The 20732-nt window shown below is 40.0% G+C and overlaps 1 protein-coding gene across 1 annotated transcript; it reads right to left on the bottom strand.

Annotated features, from left to right (window-relative positions):
• Positions 1-20048: 20048 nt before the first annotated feature.
• Positions 20049-20726, bottom strand: LOC105537707 (melanoma-associated antigen 8-like). Its single transcript, XM_011977345.1, has one exon. It carries the CDS (start codon positions 20571-20573, stop codon positions 20049-20051), a length of 525 nt encoding a protein of 174 aa, XP_011832735.1. The 5' UTR covers positions 20574-20726.
• Between the last annotated feature and the right edge of the window lie 6 nt (positions 20727-20732).

The raw sequence follows: 20732 nt of genomic DNA, 5'->3' as shown, positions 1-20732 counted from the left end.
CCACTTTTAACTGAGAACATGTGGTATTTGGTTTTCTGTTCCTGTGTTAATTCACTTAGAATAATGGCCTCCAACTCCATCCATGGTACTGCAAAGGACATGATCTCTTTCTTTTTATGGCTGTGTAGTATTCCATGGTGTATATGTACTACATTTTCTTTTTCCAATCTATTGCTGATGGACATGTAGGTGATCCTATATCTTTGCTTTTGTGAATAGTGCTGCAATGAGTATATGCATGCATGTGTCTTTATGGTAGAACGATTCCTTTGGGTATATACCCAATAATGGAATTACTGGGTTTAATGGTAATTCTGCCTTAAGTTCTTTCAGAAATCATGACTGGGTTTTTCACAGTGGCAGAACTAATACACATTCTCACCAGCAGTGTATAAGAATTCCCTTTCCTCTGCAACCTCACCAGTGTCTGTTATTTTCTTCACTTTTTAGTAGTAGCCATTCTGACTGGTTTGAGATCATATCTCATTATGGTTTTGATTTGTATTTCTCTAATAGTGATGTGGAAAATTTTTTCATATGTTTGTTGGCCACGTGTGTGTCTTCTTTTGAAAAGTGTCTGTTCATGTCCCTTGCTCACTTTTTTTTTTTGGGTGGGCCGGATGGGGGATGGAGTCTCACTCAGTCGCCTAGGCTGGAGTGCAGTGGCGCAATCTCGGCTCACTGCAACCTCCGCCTCCCAGGTTCAAGCAATTCTCCTGCCTCAGCCTCCCGAGTAGCTGGGATTACAAACATGTGCCACCATGCCTGGCTAATTTTTTTTTTTTGTTTTTAGTAGAGACAGGGTTTCACCACATTGGCCAGGCTGGTCTCGAACTCCTGACCTTGTAATCTGCCTGCCTCAGCCTCCCAAAGTGCTGGAATTACAGGCATGAGCCACCGCGTCTGGCCCCTGCTCACGTTTTAATTGAGTTGTTTCTTGCTTGTAAATTTAAGTTCCTTATAGATTCTGAATATTAGACCTTTGTGAAATGCATAGTTTGCAAATATTTTATCCCATTCTGTAGATTATCTGTTTATTCTGTTAATAGTTTCTTTTGCTGTGCAGACGCTCTTTAGTTTAATTAGGTCCTATTTGTCGATTTTTGTTTGTGTTGCAATTGCTTTTGGCATCATCGTGAAATCCTTGCCAGGGCCTAGGTTTAAAATGGTATTTTTCTTGGTTCTCTTCCAGGGTTATTATAGTTTTAAGTTTTACGTTTAAGTTTCTAATCCATCTTGAGTTATTTTTTGGATATGATGTAATGAAGTGGTCCAGTTTCAATCTTCCACATATGGTTAGCCAGTAATCCCAGCACCGTTTATTGAATGGGTAGTCCTTTCCCCCCTGCTTATTTTCGTTGACTTTGTCAAAGATCAGGTGATTGTAGGTGTGTGTGGCTTTATTTATGGGTTCTCTAACCTGTTCCATTGGTTTATATATCTGTTTTTTTGGTACCAGTACCATGTTTTCTTGGTTATTGTAGCCTTGTAGTACAGTTCGAATTCAGGCAGTGTGATGCTTCAAGCTTTACTCTTTTTGCTTCAGATTGCCCTGGCTATTTGGGCTAGTTTTGGTTCCATATGAATTTTAAAATAGTTTTTTTTTTTTTTTCCTAATTGTGAGAGAAATGTCATTGGTAGTTTGATAGGAATAGCATTGAGTCTCTAAATTACTTTGGGCAGTATGGTCATTTCAACAATATTGATTCTTCCTCTCCTTGAACATGGAATATTTTCCATTTGTTTGTGTTATCTTTCATTTCTTTGACCAATGTTTTATAATTCTTGTAGAGATGTTTCATCTCTCTGGTTAGCTGTATTCCTAGATACTTCTTTCTTTCTTTTTTTTTTTGTGGCTGTTGTGAACGAGATTGCATTCTTGATTTGGCTCTCTTCTTGGATGTTGTTGGTGTATAGAGATGTTACTGATTATGGTACATTGATTGCGTATCTGAGACTTTGTAGAAGTTGTTTATCAGAACTAGAAGTTTTTGGGCAGAGACGATGGGTTTTCTAGCTATAGAATCAAATTGTCTACAGAGGTAGTTTGATTTTGTCTCTTCCTATTTCGATGCCTTTTATGTTTCTCTTGCCTTATTTCTCTGGCTAGGACTTCCATTACTATGCTGAATATGAGTGGTGAGAGTGGTCATCCTTGGCTTTTTCTATTTCTCAGGGAAAATGCTTCCAGCTTTTGCCCACTCAGTATGATGTTGGCTGTGAGCTCGTCACAGATTGCTGTCATTATTTTGAAGTATATTCTTTCAAAGCCTGGTTTTTTAAGGGTTTTTAACATGAAGGACACTGTCCCCAAACCAAGGCAGACTTCAGACTTTGCCTGCTGTACAGATTTGGGTGAATTCCTCTCTTCTCTGGGTCCCCAAAATATTTTGAGGTCCCTAGGCCTTCAGGAAGTGACTTTTTTTTCTCACTCACTATAAGGCTAGGAACCCTCAAAGCCATGAATTATATGGACTTTCTCAAATGTGGTGTCCCAATGACTGTCTTGGTAATATAACTAACATTGCCAATTGTATCCTGTTATGAAGAGAGCAGATTGTGATTGAACTTGTGCAAACAATATCATTATAAGAACTAGAAAATATATATATTGTTTCTGATTCCTAGAGGGACTAAGTAGACAGAAAAATTAAATGATTTCAATTTTGTTCACAAAATTATACTTTACCAAATTATAGTAAGCCCTAGATACCTTAAAATAAAGAAGTTTCCTTAAATCTGGAAAACAAAACATTAAAATAAAGAAGCAAGGAAATTCCAAAATAAACAATATGAAAACATTATACTCATTGGTTCATTTATTCCCATGTAATTAATTCTTGTTCTGCTTGATGTTGGAGCAACTGTTTCATGGAGTCGTCAGTTTCTTCATTAGATTTATGGACATTCTTATCAAGTCCAATGGTATGATTTTAAAGTTACCTGAATCCTGTACTTTTCAGAGTCTTTTGCATGAGTCTTTTTGAAAACAAAGCACTTAAGGATTACAGTTGTTGGGCGCGGTGGCTCATGCCTGTAATACCAGCACTTTGGGAGGCCGAGGTGGGTGGATCACCTGAGGTCAGGAGTTTGAGACCAGCCTGGCCAAAATGGTGAAACCCTGTCTCTACTAAAAATACAACAATTAGCTGGGTGTGGTGGCAGGCGCCTGTAGTCCCAGCTACTCGGGAGGCTGAGGCAGGAGAATCACTTGAACCTGGGAGGTGGAGGTTGTAGTAAGCCGAGATCACGCCACTGCACTCCAGCCTGGGCGACAGAGTAAGACTCGATCTCAAAAAAAAAGAAAAAAAAAGGAAAAAAAAATAGGATTACAGTTGCTTGAAAAAGCATTCAAAAAAATAATTAACTGTGGGTGACAAGACTTGAAATGGTCATGGTTTAAAATCTGATGAGATCATTCTCAACAAACTATCACAAGGACAGAAAACCAAACACCGCATGTTCTCACTCTTAGGTGGGAATTTGACAATGAGAACACTTGGACACAGGGCGGGGAACATCACTCACCAGGGCCTGTCTGGAGGTCGGGGGCTGGGGGAGGAATGACATTAGGAGAAATACCTAATATAAATGACGAGTTGATGGGTGCAGCAAACCAACATGACACATGTATACCTATGTAACAAACCTGCATGTTGTGCACATGTACCCTAGAACTTAAAGTATAATGATAAAAAAAAAATCTGATGAGAGTGCATTATAATGATGACACTGTTGACAAGGAAATTTGGCTATTTCTGTGACATACAACATTTTAACATAATGGCTGAAATGATGACTGATAACATATCAGTTTTCTAGGAATCTCTTGCAACTTTTGGAGTGCATATTAATGACATCTATAAAAATAGAGTCAAAGAAGGTTAAATATCACTTTTTATTTGACAATGTGTCCCAATAATTTAACTTATCAAATAAGCCTAATTGGTTCAATAGCTCCCTTCCTTTGAAGAGGTTTAGGAGCCCTTTGGAATGCTCTAACATTAATTTAGGATGAAGAAAGACTTAATTTAGGATATGATTTTGGGAAGTTTTTGAAAGACGTCACAAGGTTTAAAGCACTTCACTAAACAGGACCACCAATCAATATGAAGCAAAGACAAATACAGATATGTTACATAGCTTTCAAAAGACTTAGGTCTCTGAAGATTTACAGGACTCAGTTTTTTTTGAAAAAATATTGAAATACGTGATAAAAGACACATAAAAAGAGAAAAAACCTTATAAAATACAACAAAAAAATCTTGACAAAACACCGAATTTATTATTTTCTTGTTCCTTGGGTAGATCACTAAAAACATATGAAAATCTTTCCTAGTCTTTTATCAACACTCCAAGGAAATACCCATTTTCAAAAGCAAAGATCCGATTCTAGTTTTGCATCAGGATACTTTTGATATTAAAGCTCATCCAAAAAAACTTTTACAATAAATTTATTCCGTTTTAGCATGCTTGACCCCACATGAAATTATTTTCACAGTCCTATTATGTTCTTGTATGTCTTTGGTCTTTCATATACTTTTTCTCTTTCACATTGTGGAACAATCAGTCATTTTATTTTAGGATAAAAATTATTCTCCTTTTCCCTTAAGGCAAACACAGCATCATACATCTGCTTTTTTTTTTTTTTTAAATAAAATGTGCCTTCCTTTCCTCACATATAGAGTTGTTTTCCTTTATTTTAGTTTTAGTTACCACATATTAGATTTGTCAAAATCCCTTATGATCTTGATTTTTTTTTGTTAAACTATACAGTAAGCAATTTTGAACTGTCATATACTAACATTTTATAAATATACTTTTCATATAACAATTTTTTTGTTTAACAACAGACTCAAATATATTAAGCTTCACTATACCTTATAAAAACAAGCTTCCAAAGTATCGATACTTTATATTTATGTTAAGCAATTAATGTTTCAATAATTTAACTTACTTAGGAAAGACTTAGACATTTTATGACTATCTATTATTTCATTTAACATAACATAATATTAAGATGCCAAGTGATGAAACAAGATTTTTTAAGTTTTATTTTACTTTCAGGGGTACATGTGTAGGTTTGTTATATAGGTAAACTTGTATCATGGGGGCTTGTTTTACACATTAATTCATCACCCAGGTATTAAACCTAGTACCCATTAGTTATTTTTCCTGATCCTCTCCTTCCTACCACCCTCTACCCTCCAATAGGCCCTAGTATGTGTTGTTCCCCTCTTATGTGGCCATATGGAAAAATATTTTTGAAACTATGAAAAGCTTACTTATAAAGTTTATTCCGTTTATATTTACCTAATTTACTCATTCTTAACAATTCAATTGCTCATTAAGCAAAGTTAGCTATTGGAGGAGCTCATAAAATGCCAACCTACAATGCATTGCTTTGGTATACTAATCACTTTGAGCTTAAGGCTCTTGAAGAATAGCAAAATGTAAGGCAAGGCTCTCTGAATTCCCCTTATCTACCTAAAGACAGATCCTTCAAAAGGAACTCAACTGTCATGAGTCCTCTGAAGATGACTCTTATCACAGAACAGGAGGTCAGAAGTTGACACCACACCCAGACAGACCTCCTCACAAACCACCATCTGTTCTTCTAAGAGACCATTCATCTTCCCTCCAAATCAGTTACTCTGAGGATGTCTCTTCTTCATCCCCTAACCATTTTACCCACTCCAGTGAGGGGGTTGAATCAAGGGACCCTTGCCCTATTCTTGATCCACCTACCTGATTGTTGCCCTGAGCAATTATTACCTGGGGTGTTCCTTGTCATCTCTGCCTTGTGGTTTTTAACATTTTTACAGAAAGGGAGAAGCAGAACAGATTTGTCTGGGGTACTGCAAAAGTTAGGGGACTAGCAGAGAGTTTCTCTGGTCCATTCAACTATTAGTAAATTTAACCCTTGTTCTAACTCCATTACTGTCCTTTTAATTCATCCAATTTTTAAGAAAGAAAAATTATCCTAAATTTGCATCTCAAAAGGGATAGTTCTTAGGTAAATCAAAGTAGGAAACTTACATGTCAAAGGCACAGAACTTAGATTTCAGGACTGAGTTCCTTTACTTGCCAGACTGAAGAAGGAACAGTTAGGAAGTTGAGTAAAGACAAAATGATAAAAGGTGAGGCTTATTTAAAGCAATACTTTCTCCCACTGCAAGAATTTCTGGTGATTTTCTAAATGCCAGAAAGTTGTATTTTGTAGACTGATTTAGTTTGATGTGTGGTATTTTCAACTCAGCTTCTGTTTCTCAACCAAATGACTGAGTTTAAGGCAATGTTCATTAAGGAATAGTGCAGGCAAAGCATTTTCTATAGCTGGAATCATCAACATAGATAGTTCTGAAAAAGAACCAAGCCTGCTTGTCCTCAACTTAACTTATAAATGCCTTATCTAGCTTCCTTTCTATCCTTGGAGCAGGAAAGTAACTAAGTGAAAATGTTGGCAAATTCCATTTTCCTATTAATTACCTACTTAAACTTTGCATTTGTCTTCTATGAGGGATTTCTTAAAGAGGCAAGGCTTAAAAAAATATTTTTAGAAGTTTGTGCACATGAATAGTCATCCGTGTGGGGACCTATTTCAGGAGGCCTAACTCTTTTTTGACAGGTAATTTGTATCTTTTTTTCAGTAATTGTCCACACATTGTGGTGAACACTCTTGTTTTTAACAAAATCGATACCTGCAGAAACATTGTTTGATACTTTCTTAGAAGCAAAGTGTCTTTTTCTAATATGATGGATGCATATTATTCCATTGAAATCAACAACTGTGAGTCAAGTTTGATAATTGAAAGACCTTGTTGATTCGAATAGAATCTAAAATAACTGCTTTTTTCTAATGATCAGTGATCTTGAGCTTTTTTGTTCATATGATTGTTGGCCGCATGCATGCCTTCTTTTGAAAGTGTCTGTTCGTGTTCTTTGCCCACTTAACGGGATTGTTTGTTTCTTTCTTGTAAATTTGTTTAAGTTCCTTATAGATGCTGGATATTAGACCTTTGTCAGACACATAGTTTGCAAAAATGTTCTCCCATTGTATAGGTTGTCTGTTTACTCTGTTGATAGTTTCTTTTGCCATGTAGAAGCTCTTTAGTCTAATTAGATTTTATTTGTCAATTTTTGTTTTTGTTGCAATTGCTTTTGGCATCTTCATCATGAAATCTTTGTCCATGCCTATGTCCTGAATAGTATTGCCTAGGTTGTCTTCCAGGGTTTTTAGTTTTGGGTTTTATGAGATATCATAAATAGCCGTCAGAATGGCTATTATTAAAAAGTCACAAAACAACAGATGCTGGTGAGGTGACAGAGAAAGAGAAACACTTATACACTGCTGGTAGGACTGTAAATTAGTTCAGCCATTGTGGAAGACAGTGTGGCAATTCCTCAGAGACCTAAAGACAAAACTACCATTTTACCCAGCAATCCCATTACTGGGTATTTACCTGAAGGAATACAAATCAGTCTATTATAAAGACACATGCATGTGTATATTCATTACAGCAGTATTCACAATGACAAAGATATGGAATCAACCTAAATGTCCATCAATGAGACTGGATAAAGAAAATACACCATGGAATACAGTGCAGCCGTAAACAAGAATGGGATCATGTCCTTTGCAGGGACAGGGATGGAGTTGGAGGAGGAGGCCTAATTTTTAAGCACATTTTTGGGATGAACAACCTAGTTCATCTGAAATGTTCCACATGATGGCCATTGTAAGTCTAAATTATCCTTATTAAGATTGTGCCATTTTTTAAAGGGCTTGCAGATTCTGTTGCCTAATACTTATACACATTAAAAGCAAGTATAGCCAGAAGGTGGAGGACACGGGTCTCTGGAAAGTGAAGATCTCCTTAAATTTTTTTCCATAAGTTATTGGGGTGCAGGTGGTGTTTGGTTACACGAGTGAGTTCCTTAATGGTGATTTGTGAGATTTTGGTGCACCCACCTGAGCAGCATACACTGCACCATATTTGTAGTCTTTTATCCTTCACCCCATCCCACTCTTCCCCCACAAGTCCCCAAAGTTCATTGTATCATTCTTGTGCCTTTGAGTCCTCATAGCTTAGCTCCCATATATCAGTGAGAATATAAGATGTTTGGTTTTCCATTCCTGAGTTACTTCACATAGAATGACAGTCTCCAATCTCACCCCAGTCACTGTGAATGCTATTAATACATTCCTTTTTATGGCTGAATAGTATTCCATCATACACACACACACACACACAGACACACACACACACACACACACACACACATATATATATATCACAGTTTCTTTATCCACTCGTTGATTGATGGGCATTTGGGTTGGTTCAACGACTTTGCGATTGTGAATTGTGCTGCTATAAACATGCGTTTCCAAGTATCTTTTTTGTATAATGACTTCTTTTCCTCTGGGTAGATACCCAGTAGTGGGATTGCTAAATCAAACGGTTATTCTACTTTTAGTTCTTTAAGGAATCTCCACACTGTTTTTCATAGTGGTTTTACTGGTTTACATTCCCACCAGCAGTGTAGAAGTGTACCCTGATCACCGCATCCATGGCAACATCTACTGTTTTTTTTTTTTTTTTTTTGATTATGGGTATTCTTGCAGGAGTAAGGTGGTATCACCTTGTGGTTTTGATTTGCATAAGGACATGAATAGACGATTCTCAAAATAAGGTACACAAATGGCTCAGATCTCATTTTTATGTTGACTCTTGGGTCTTTCAGAGCTGACATCAAAGTCTAAGAAGGAAATGCCATGGGATTGGGTCCTGGATTGCTTTCTAGTGAACCTTCCTGCATGGATGCTGTCTTGAAGTTGGTGGGTGACATGGTATTAAACTTACTTGTTTCATGACCAGTTGATCCTAACATGGATGTCTTATTTACAGTTGGTGAGTGCTCTAATCGCTCCTAAGTGCCTAAACCATGCCCGCCCAGTCAAGTCATGGCTGTGACTCTGAGGTCCCCTTGACTAATGTAGCCATTGAATCTATCCTACTATGCATGCACACAAAAAGGAACTGGAAGAACCAAATCTCTGCAAATCTCCAAAAGCCAGAGTCACACACTGCATGTGGTAAGCTTCTCTCATCATCAGTTACCATTAAAACTGCAGGTCTTGTCAGTGACTTGTCAGCCCCCATAAACCCCCAAGAAACTCATGTGCTGTCTCACAGGACACATGAATCCTGGAATCAAGAGCCAAAAGTATCAGGGGAATCAATGCAAAAATGTGACCCTAGAGGAACTTACAACCCTTGTGTCTCTGTGAAGGTGAAAGGGTCCTCAAAAGCTGTCAGCGGCATCTCCCCTGCATTTGTCAAGGGGTCTCCAGAGTCATCAGCAGTGCCTTTTGGGTCCTATCATGGGTTGCCAGAAACTGCCAAAAGAACAAATAACAGCAAATCAATTTAAAAATCAAACTGGCTTTTATTTGCAATACTAGAATTGGGCAACAGCACATTCTATAAAATAGAATGAGTGTGCCAATCCACCGAGAGAAGGAGGTTGGCTTTGAAAGCAGAAAAGGGCTGAAAGAAGCAGAAACGGAAAAAAAAAAAAAGCAGGTTAGTCATTTTGAATTTATGTTCCATTTAGGGTTAAAGAAGATATTCCACTGACTCAGGGATTCAGATTAACGGGAAGATTCTGTTTTTTCTTTTTTTCCCCCCACGTTGGAAAGTTCAGGATGCTTGCGCTACACTCAGCACAAATGATCCCATTCTGGTTGGGTGTGGTCAGCTGGGGCTTAGGACAGGAGGCTAGTTCACAGCAGTGGCCTCTTGTGTAGGTTGTTTCACTCAAGCCCCTGAGTTAACGGACCTTTCTAAAGGAGGCTGTGCTAGCTTTCCTAAACAGCCAACGTTCCTCCCTCTCTGTAGACAGGAAGATCTGGATGCTAGTGGTTTGCAATGGTTTTCCTTTCTATAGTACCTTAAAAGATTTTCATAGAAAAGTTTGTCTGTGAGGAATTGTTGTATTAAAATTCTCAATCGATATTTAGTGCTTGGATTTGCCTTCTCTCTCTCTCTCTCTCTCTCTCTCTCTCTCTCTCTCTGTGTGTGTGTGTGTGTGTGTGTGTGTGTTAAGCTTTTCAAGTATGGAAACTAGAACATGTCTCTGTGCGTGATAATTCTTGCCTCTTGGGGTCCCTGGAGAAGGGAAGTCCACATGGAAAAGAGAGGCAATCTTCAGGTGGAGATACATCCTCAGAGATTTAAAAGCAGTTTTCAGCCGGTGTTATATACATGTAACAAAGATGACCTGTGTGTGTAGTCCCTAGGCTGGAGGAAGGTCTTGGTTGTCGTTTAGACATGGGATGTTGCTGTCCATTGGCCTTGAGGCATCTCGGCTATCCTTCAGTACTGCTCGTGTTTCTCTATGTTTTCCTTCACAAGACTGAGACCTGTTGACTCGGAAGCCCACCAGCACAAAACTGAAATTTTCACGTTTGATTGTTTGAAATGTGGCACTGCCAAGCAGATTGTTAGGCATTCAGAGCCTTCCTGGCTTCCATACCCTGCTAAACTTCACCCCACATCTGCTAACCATAGATAAGATAGACCGTTGTGGGTCTCAAAGCCACTTTGTCCAGCTACTAAGACACATCAGCTAGACCTGTAAGGCCATTATCCAATTTCCACCTCCTCCAGCAGTTCTCCTGCCTTCTTCCATGTCTGATGGTGACCCCTGAACCATAAACTCTGGACAGCCCTCTGCTCTGAGAATATCCCCTCCCCAGCACCCTATCCAGGCACCACCCGATAAAGTTGCTTTGTGTGGTACTGCCTCTGGTGGTCCTATCATTTTCCTTGATCAACCCCCAGGCCCACACAGTGTGAAATAAGCTCTTATGAACTCAAATATATGACCCTTAGAGGCTGATGACTATATGAGCTGAGGTGCATGATTTGAAGGGCTTGTTTGAACCGTAAGACTGACAAGGCCAAAAGGCCTTAGGAAAGCACACCAGGCAGGCATCTCGTGGGGACATAGAATGCTGCTATTGTCTGGCCTTGCAGCATCTCGGCTTTCTTGTGCTGGAGAAACTCCCCTGCCCCCCTGACTGTTTGGGATTCTGAATTCACAGATCTCAGTAGGATGGGCTTGACTCTAAGCTAAAACCCAAAGTGTCCACCTTGAGCTGTATCAGACTTACCACGAACTGTGCTGAACAGAAAGCAGGCATAGCTCAATACAATGAAGCAGTCTTTGACTGGGAGACTGTGGTTGTTTTGGACACCCCTCTTTGGGGTTTGAAACTGTCACAGCACGGATGCAACCCTGAATCTTCTGCATCACTTGTAGATGCCCAGGATTAAGGGCTTGTTCTCAGGTGGGGCCAACTAGAGTGGAGCTGATCCTGGGCACTGCATTTCTAGTGCAGAAGAGTTGCACTTCTAACTGGCGATGCCTGGTGAAAGCTGCACATTGAGAGAAGGCACCCAACAAGGGCTGTGATCCTTCCTTCCAATTGTGATGAATCAGTCTCAGACCCCCTCTCTGGGATGTCCAGTGTGGGTGATGTGTCCGGCGATCCACATCAGTTGCAGTTTGAGACAGTGGATGGACAGTCTGACTACTTCCTCTCCTTCCTCTTGGTCCACAAGCCAGGCAGTGGGATTATCAAATGCAGCTGGGCCCAGGAAGGGATTTTTTTTAAAATTGTTGTTGTTCTCCACTGTTCACTGCATAAATGAGCAGGATAAAAAGTGATATGTAAACCCATTTTGAAATCTTTTGGAAACACAGGATTTTTCCTGACTGCTTCCTAAACATGATGGGTCTTTCTTTCACATCTGGTTTTATGACAGTGTTTTTCTGTGAAAATGTTTTTGTCCCTGTGACATACAGCCCTGCTAGGTGAGATGCCTGGGGGAGGGTAAGAGGTGATTGAAGCAATGTAAGGCTTTTTTACTTGGTGGGCTACACTGATTTTGTAAAGATGGAGCAAAAAAGCTTTCTCCTCTTGCTGAAGGAAAACACCCCATGCTGCCTTTGCAAGCTTCTGCAAGTTCTGTGACTCCAAACCGAAGGCAGTGCCCAGGGCAACATCTGACCCCGCTGACTAGGGGACAGGGGGGCAGGCCCTGGCTCCTCCATGTTCCCCACGGAGCACCTGTAGGCATCCTCTGAACTGGTCATGGAAAAGCCAAACTGTCTACAAGTGAAAACAGGGACCTAACTGGATTACGTGACCTGTACCCTGTGGCTGACAGGAATTACCACAATGGGAGGTCACTTTGGGGTTCCGCTATCCTGTATTACCTGACTCAGTATAGCCATCTTGTGGTGCCCACACTATGGTACAGTGTGTGTTTGTAGGGGGACTGCGTGTGCCCTTGGGGTTGTAAGTCCCATGTGTGCCCTGCCTTTGTGACAGGGCCTCAGCCCTGGATGACTTTCAGGTCAGCTCCAACTTACTGTCTAGAGCTGTATTCTACCTGAATTGATGCCTCAATTGATTACATTGGTCAGGTATAAGGAAAAAATTAATATTGAAATTTAAGAGGAAAGCCTCATGGCTATCTAAGACACACCTCAATGTGGGGTTTGTGTTCATTCCAGGACCCCTAACAGCATAAGTGACAACTATACGCAGCACAGTTTCACCCTGCTGTGTCAGGTCCTACTGATAATTTCCTGAAAAGACGCTGTGTAGAAAAGGAACATTGAGTAAATAAACCAAAAGTTGAAATAAGATCAGCATGGTGGTGAAATCCCTGTGCTATTTTCCCCTCTTGTATCTCCAAGCATGTACTCAGAGGCAGGCTAAATTTGAGAATTGCACATGAGGTGTAGACAGAAAGACTTATATGTATTTCTGCTCATGCAGAAATCTTCATACTTACCAAGGACTAGAGAAGGGGAGTAGGGGCAGATCATCACCCAGTTCTCAGCCTTGGGCCTGAGTGACTCACAAACACAAAGGATACAAATATCATCACAGCAACAACAGCAGAATGTGGATTTATTTTTCAAGAACACATAGAACACTCACCAAACTAGATTATCTCCTGAGCCCTAGAAGAAACAGGATTTAAAAAAATTCAAATCACCAAGGGTACGCTCTTTGCCCTTTATGGCATCAAATTAGAAATCAAACACTAACAGAAATAAAACAGGAAATTATCATACCATGTAGAAATTAAACAACACAACCTTGAATAACTCAAGGATCAAACAGCCTTAAGGAAATAAAAATTCCATAGAAATAAATTACAATGGAAAAGCAAATATATCACAACTTGTGGGATGCAGCTAAAACAGAATTTAGAGAGAAAAATATGCCACTTAATACTGAGATTAAGATAAAACAAACATCTCAGATAAAGCTACCTTAACTAAACAGAAAAAGAAGAAAAATATTTAAATTAAGAACCCTCCTGTGAAAGAAATCTGTAGACCCAGATAGGTTCCAGAGATTTCTTGAAAACATTTAGGAAAGTACCACTAATTTGCACACTATCTCAGGCAAAATAGAAGAGAAGGGAATGTTTCCTAAATCGTTTTATCAGGTTCACATTACAATGGTGTTACCAGGCTGGCAGTGCAGACAAATGAGGAAACACAAAAAACAGAAATATTAGAGGCCTGTATGCTTCAAAAACATACATGTAAAAATCTCCAACAAAATACTAGCAAATAGAATCTAGCAATATCTAAAAAGTGGGATTTTCCTGGGGACTGCAAGGTCAATTCAATATTTGATAATTAATGCAATTTACCATATCAACAGATTAAAGAAACTTATGATTATCTCAACTGAAGCAGTAAACAGCATTTAAGAAAGTACAACTTAATTGCATTGCAAACTGTCAGGAAACTAGAAATACAAAGGCACTTAACCTGACACAGGACATCTACCAAAAACCTAGAGCAAATATCAAACTTTATAGTGAAAGACTGAATGCCTTCCCCTAAGAGCAGAAGCAAGAAAAGGATATCCTCATCACCACTCATATTCAGCAGTGTAGTGGTATTCTTACCAGATAAATCAATCAGGAAATATAAATAAAAGGCATCCTAAATGGAACAGATTATGTAACACTGTTTCTAACCTCAGAATACACGACTGTCTATGTAGAGAATCCCGAGGAAACTGCACAAAAACTTGTAATAAGTGAGTGCAGCAAGGTCTCAAGACAGAAGCTCCACACTCAATAGCCATATTTCCATACAGTGGCAATAAAAATGGGAAGTTGCTGCTGCATTTCCTCAGGATTACTGATTGTGTCCTTCACCCTGTCTAGTCTCCTGATGAGCCCATCAAAGGCATTCTTGATTTCTGTTAGGACATTTTCTTATTTTTAGCATTTGTCTTTGACTCTTTCTTAAAGGGTTTCCACCTGTTTGCTTCATTGCGTATCTGATCTTGCACATTATCCACTGTTTCCTTAGAGCCCTCAGCACATTCCTCATAGTTGTTTTTAATTCCTGGTCAGATCATTCCAAAATCTGTTCCTCGTGCCTATTCTGTCTCTTCACACGGTGTTTCTTGTCTATTATGGTTTAAAGTTTTTGTTGCAAACTTGATAAAATATGTCTATTATGCTTATTTTGTCTCTTCACACTGTTTCTTGTCTATTATGCTTTGATTTTTTGTTGTTGCAAACTTGATATAATGGAGTAGATAAAAAGAATGGAGTTAAATAGGCCTTCAGTGTGTGGTTTATGTTCCTCTGGCTGTGTTTGCTGTTTGCTGTAGCTGTGGGTGTCAGAGACTAAACCTCTCTATGGTGTCCTTCATTTTTCCACCTTTGCTTTGTTTGGTTTTCCTTGGGAGCCTGTTCAATAAGGTCTAGTATGTTTTGTTCTTTCAGTTTCATTTCGTGGTTGACGTGATGGTGATCTATGGATGGAGGTGTTAGAGTAGGCAGATAGTCAGAAATGAGCAGGCAAGGAAGCCCTGGGGAAAAGAAGTCCCAGAGATGATGCCCATTAATAGTCAGCACTGCCCACTGACAATTGGCAAAAAAGACAATGGCTGCACTGGCTACTTCTGGCCTTGTGGTGAGGTTCTTCCAACCCTAAAGGGGACTTCTAAGGCCCTAGCCAGAAATAATCATGGTAGGGATTTTCCCCACTGACGAGCATGCACACTCCTCCAAAAACTCACCCTAGAGGAGCCTTTTGCTCATCTAGGATTTTAATAGTAAAAAAACCACCCTTGGTTGGAGATCTTAAATGCTAATGAGATATGCAACATTTGTAGCAGCATGTATAACCACAGAGCATGCATGCCTAAAAAGACCTCCCAAAACATGTTTGCAAGTAACACCCCTACATGCCCCTTCATGAAAAATCATGTAAGATTCTCATAAAGACAGAGTCCTCCAGTAGTAGCTGCTGTTGGCTCATTCTCTCCAATCACACACTCTCTTGTCTTCCAGAGTGTACTGTCTCTTTAAATAAGCTCTGGCTACTACTATTTTTCCAGCTGGACCAGCTCAGAGCTGTTTTCTACTCCTCTCTAGGAATGTACTTTATCTTCCTTCAATAAACTCTGTTACTTAACCCTTGCTATGTGTCTCTTGGCTGAGTTCTTTCTTCCAAAAACCTAGAGCAAATATCAAACTTTATAGTGAAAGATTGAATGCCTTCCCCCCAGAACTTGGCTGAGTTCGTTCTTAGAAAAGAACCAAGGATTCCCACACTTCCTGTAACAGAGGAAAAACATTCTATCCTCTTATGACTAGGTGTCAGACTTTGATTCAGTGTGCCCTGGGATGTAGCTTTCACTGGTGATTCCCAGTTTGGTTTATTCTTGCTTTGTTTTCCCCTTGGAGAGCCAGGAAGGCAGGAGGGTGTTGTAATTGGATATTTCCTTTCCCTAAGGTCAATTAGAATCTGGAAAAAAATATAGCATGTTAGACTCTGGAAAAATAGATTATTCTGAGAGTAGCCCTTGTTTAGAAGAACAGAATACTCTGGGCATATTTTCTAATGACTCCTTTCCACTCCCCGTGCAGGAAGCAGGAATGGATTTGTCTCTGGTCTTCACTGGGAGAACCTGGTAGGGCTACTGGAGGTAAAACTCCAGAAAGTGTGGTATCCCCCTTAACACGGTGCCCCCAGGAGTTTTTAGCTCTCAAACTTGTCCATTCTGAGCCTCTAACCACTCGTCTTGTACAGGTGAGGGTTTCCTACCCTGGTACTTGTTCCTGGGTATTCTGCTCCTGGGCTTCTGCTCTCTGAGATTGTGGTTGTCTGTATCTGCCAGTGTCTTCAATTTTGGGTCAGCAGTTTGCCCTATGGCCTAAATTCGCTGAGTGATCTAAGTAAAGTTGTTGGTTTTTAATTTGTTCAGCTTTTTTCTTGTTCGTGACAATGGCAGAGAGATGTCAAGCTTCTTACAAACCCAACTGAAAATAAGAATTTAAAAATATTGAAAAACACATTGAAAAACTAGCAGTTTTAATAAAATTAAGAAATAATGTGTGTGTGTGTGTGTGTATATATATATATACATGTCTAACAAAACACGTACATATTGGGATGGTTCAAGCTCCAAAATCCTGATGAAAAATTTCAAGGAGGGGCAAATAAATAAATGGACATATCATGGTCACAGACTGGAAGATTCAGTGAAGATGTATGCTTTATATCAAAGTGATCTATAGATCAAATATAAGTCCTGTCAAATACCAGCATGAGTTTTGTGTACTTATACACTAGCTGATTCAAAAATATATGGAAAAGCAAATAAACTGGAATAGTTAAAACAATTTTAAAAACAGCATGATCAGGGGAAATCCTACTACCCAATTTTAAGATTTAATATAAGGCTACAGTAATCAGGTTTCTATGAAATTGGCTAAGGGATACAGATAAAAGTAATGGTATAAAATGGAGAATCCATAAACAGACCCAGACAAATGTAGTCAATGGAGTTTTTAGAAAGGAGTAAAGAAAATTTATTTGAAAAATGTTAGTCTTTTCAATCAGTGGTATGAGAACAATTGAACATCTGTGAGTTAAAAAAAAAACTCTTTACCAAAACTTCACAGGTTATACAAAAATTAACTCACAGTGGATCATAGACCTAAATATTACATGAAATGCCATAAATTTTTAAAGAAAACACAGAGGGAAATATTAATGGCCTAAAGTTAGGCAAAGAGGTCATAAATATGACATTAATCACATGATTCCTGAAGGAAAAAATGATAAATTGGGCTTCCTCAAAATTAAAATTTTGCTCTGAGAAAGACACTGATCAACGCATAAAAATTCAAATGAAGGATATGTCAAATAATTGCACATCATATATCCAAAAAGATCTTTTATGAAGTGTATTAGTCCGTTTTCATGCTGCTGATAAAGACATACCCGAGACTGAGCAGTTTACAAAAGAAAGAGGTTTAATTGGATTCACAGTTCCACGTGGCTGGGGAGGCCTTATAATCATGGCAGAAAACAAGAAAGAGCAAATCACATCTTACGTGGATGGCAGCAGGCAAAAAAAAAAAAAAGCCTGTGTAGGGCAACTCCCATTTTTAAAACCCTTGGATCTCGTGAGACCCATTCACTATCACCAAAACAGCACAGGAAAGGTCTGTCCCCATAATTCAGTCATCTCCCAAACCTCTAGTCAAAAGCCCTAGCTGAGATTCTAGCTGATAGCCAGCACCAGCTGCTAGCAATGTGAATAAGCAATGTGAATAAGCTATCTTAGACATCTATCTCAATCAAGCCTTGGGATGACCACAGTTTCAGGTTGACATCCACCTCAACTGCAGAATCAATCCCACATGATAATTGCTTAGCCAAACCCTTGTCAAATTTCTGGCCCATAAAAATCGCAAGCAAAATAGAATGGTTTATGTAAGTCGCTTAATTTTTTCCACAATTTGTTACATAGTGGTAATAATTGGAAAACAAGCTAAGAAATCAACCGATAAGAGGCATGTTTTTCTGTCTTCCAGTACCACTCCCTCTATGGCCATGTGAGCAGAACAAGTGGAATAGAAAGGAAGATGCCTTGAAAGAGAAAGAGATCTTCAGTTTACCCTCTCCTGTTGTCTGGATGAAATATTCCTATAGGAGGAAGATCTACACCTCAGCCAAAAGTGTGCTTTAAAGCATGTGGCTTATGAGCTATTAAACTGATGGAAAAATTGGGTATTACATTCGCTTGTGCCTTTAGTAATCCAAACATGTGTTATCATCAAGTGTTTGCTATGTGTTTAATGCTCTGATAGGCACTTTGGGAAATATAAAGAAATAATATAAAAGATGTCTTTTTATTCAAGGAGTTTACAAACTTCTCAGCATTATATATTTTTTGCCATTTGATTTAAACAGTGCATTTGAAACATGTTACAGTACTGGAATTCCATAAACAAAATTTAGTTTAACATTCAAGCCTCTCACTGTCTATTCCAGCAAAACTGAAACTGTTGTGCCCAGACAGACATGCTGGCTGGGAGAGTACTTGTCCCTTGTGCCTTTGACAGAGGAGCCAAGATGTGGATGAGCCCTTGTAGGCTCTCCCATAACATCTTTCACAGTAGGTCCTCAACAGAAAGCACCCAACAACTCCCAGGGGCCCCAACACATGCCACCCACATTCTGTTTGATTCTCATTGTCACCTTCTTTTGACCTGCTTTTAGTACTTTGTCCCCAGAGTCCTTCCTTTTGTCACCTGAGAGACATGACGAAGTGGTGAGAAATGAACTACTGCTCAGGAAGTGGGCCTCAGGCCGGGAGGAGTGGGAACAGCATGGGCTCCAGGGGAATCAGACTAGATATCTGGTTCCAGTCCTGTTACTTACTACCCTTGTGATCCTGGGACACTCTCAAGCCCTGTGAGCCTCAGATTCTTCGTCCATGAAGCTTGACCAATAGGACTGTTGGAGTGTATGTAATGTAACTGATGCACCTGGCTCCAGTCCTGACACAAATAAGAAGTTTACGGAATGGCAGATGGCTTTTATTTCTATTATTTGACCCCAGATCCTAGTATTCTGGGATTTTGTTATTGTTGTTGTGGTTCTCTGGGACTTCTCAGAAAATATGCAACCTAATAGGACATGGAACAATTACTCAGCCAAAAAAAAGGAAGTTTTGCTAATGCATTTCACTTAGTTTACCCTCTCACAGGGTATACTTCAAAATTTCAGTGTGCGAAACTCTCCCCCAACTGGGATACAACTCAAAACTCTTAGAATAAAGTCCTTCCTTCTCTCTCAGCTTCTTTTACATCCAAACCACATTTTTCATTGATTATATCATGACCCAAAATCTTTCCCTTGTTATAATTGGCCAAATTGCACTTCAGATAAGCTGGTTAGAATGTCCCTTTAATAGAATCAGCTCAGGCTATCACAACCAGGAAGAAAAGCACCTGGCCAGTAGCATCTGGGCCTCACATCCCAGCAGATTCATGCTTATCTCTCAGGAAACCCTTGCATAGGATGGATATCCATCACCAACCTCATGTGCTGTGTTGAATCACACTGAGACAAGCGTGTAGGACACCTCCCATTCCTGCCCCAGGAAGAGATGACTCTCTGTTTCCTCCACCATCCAAAAGGAACTGCTGAGCAATTTTCCTTTCCAAGCTTTTCTCTTGTCCTCTGAGAATCTGGCTCTGCCCCCACCCATTTCACTAGAATCAGCTCACCCAAAAGGCATTGTAGTTTCCCAAAGCCCAAAAGGCCTTGGCTCAGGGCCTGTACACTCCACCACTCTTACCTGTTGCCTCACACCCTCACCCCTCTCTTATATTTCCTTTAGATCTTAGGGGACACCTGGCCAGCCTAGTTAGATGAATGCAGATCCTAGACTCAACCACCATAAGGTTAGGGCTGGGCCTGGCTTACTTTAGCATCTCCAATACTAACCCAGGGTCTTCCAAATAGCAGAAACTCAATGAATGTTTCAGGAAAACATGAGCCAGTGACCAAGGGGACTTCTTTATTCATATTTAATTATATCACATTCTCAAGCCAAGCAAATTCAGGTACACATATGCATTTTTTAACTATACAGTGTACAGTAAGAGGTACAAGGAAGGCAAGAGTTAGCTACTGTTTGATTGGGATGGGTAGGAAATGCAAACTCTTGCATTAACCCTGGCCACATGCTCCAGGACTTTCACATAGCTGGTTTCAGCGAGGGCCCTTGGACCCCACAGGAACTCGTAGCGCACAGGATCACTGCCGGGCACCTGGCGGTACTCCAGGTAGTTTTCCTGCACCCAATCTTGGGTGAGCAGCTTCCTGAGCTCCCAATAGACGCTGTGCTCCCTCCCATCATACAGCCCCATCACACTCAACGCTTCCCAGATTGCCTCCTCTGGGGCGCAGCTGCCCTCCATTACGATCATGCCCAGGACGATTATCAGGAGGCCGGTCTTGGGCGTGCTCTGATCGTCACCCAGCAGGCCGTCATAGAAGAGGCCCAGGCAGGTGACAAGGACGTAGCAGTGGCCGGCGGGGTCCACTTCCTTCACGTCAATGCCAAAGATCACCTGCATGCACTCAGAGGCTTTGCTGAAGATCTCAGGAAAGTGGTTCTTGTAATTTTTGATGACACTCTCCAGCATTTCTGCCTTTGTGACCGGCTCCTTAATTTGATATTTGCGGAGCAGGAAATGAACTAACTCAGCCACTTTCTCATCAAGTGCTTCCCGGAAAAGGGACTCCAGGTGAGCTGGGTCTGGGGAGGTGCTTGGCCCCTCCTCTTCATTGCTGCTGGAAACCTC

This window comes from Mandrillus leucophaeus, unplaced genomic scaffold (genome assembly GCF_000951045.1).
Source record: "Mandrillus leucophaeus isolate KB7577 unplaced genomic scaffold, Mleu.le_1.0 Scaffold1792, whole genome shotgun sequence".
Classification (NCBI taxonomy): domain Eukaryota; kingdom Metazoa; phylum Chordata; class Mammalia; order Primates; family Cercopithecidae; genus Mandrillus; species Mandrillus leucophaeus.
Note: the sequence above shows the minus strand (reverse complement) of the source record. Positions and strands in the feature narration are given on the sequence as shown.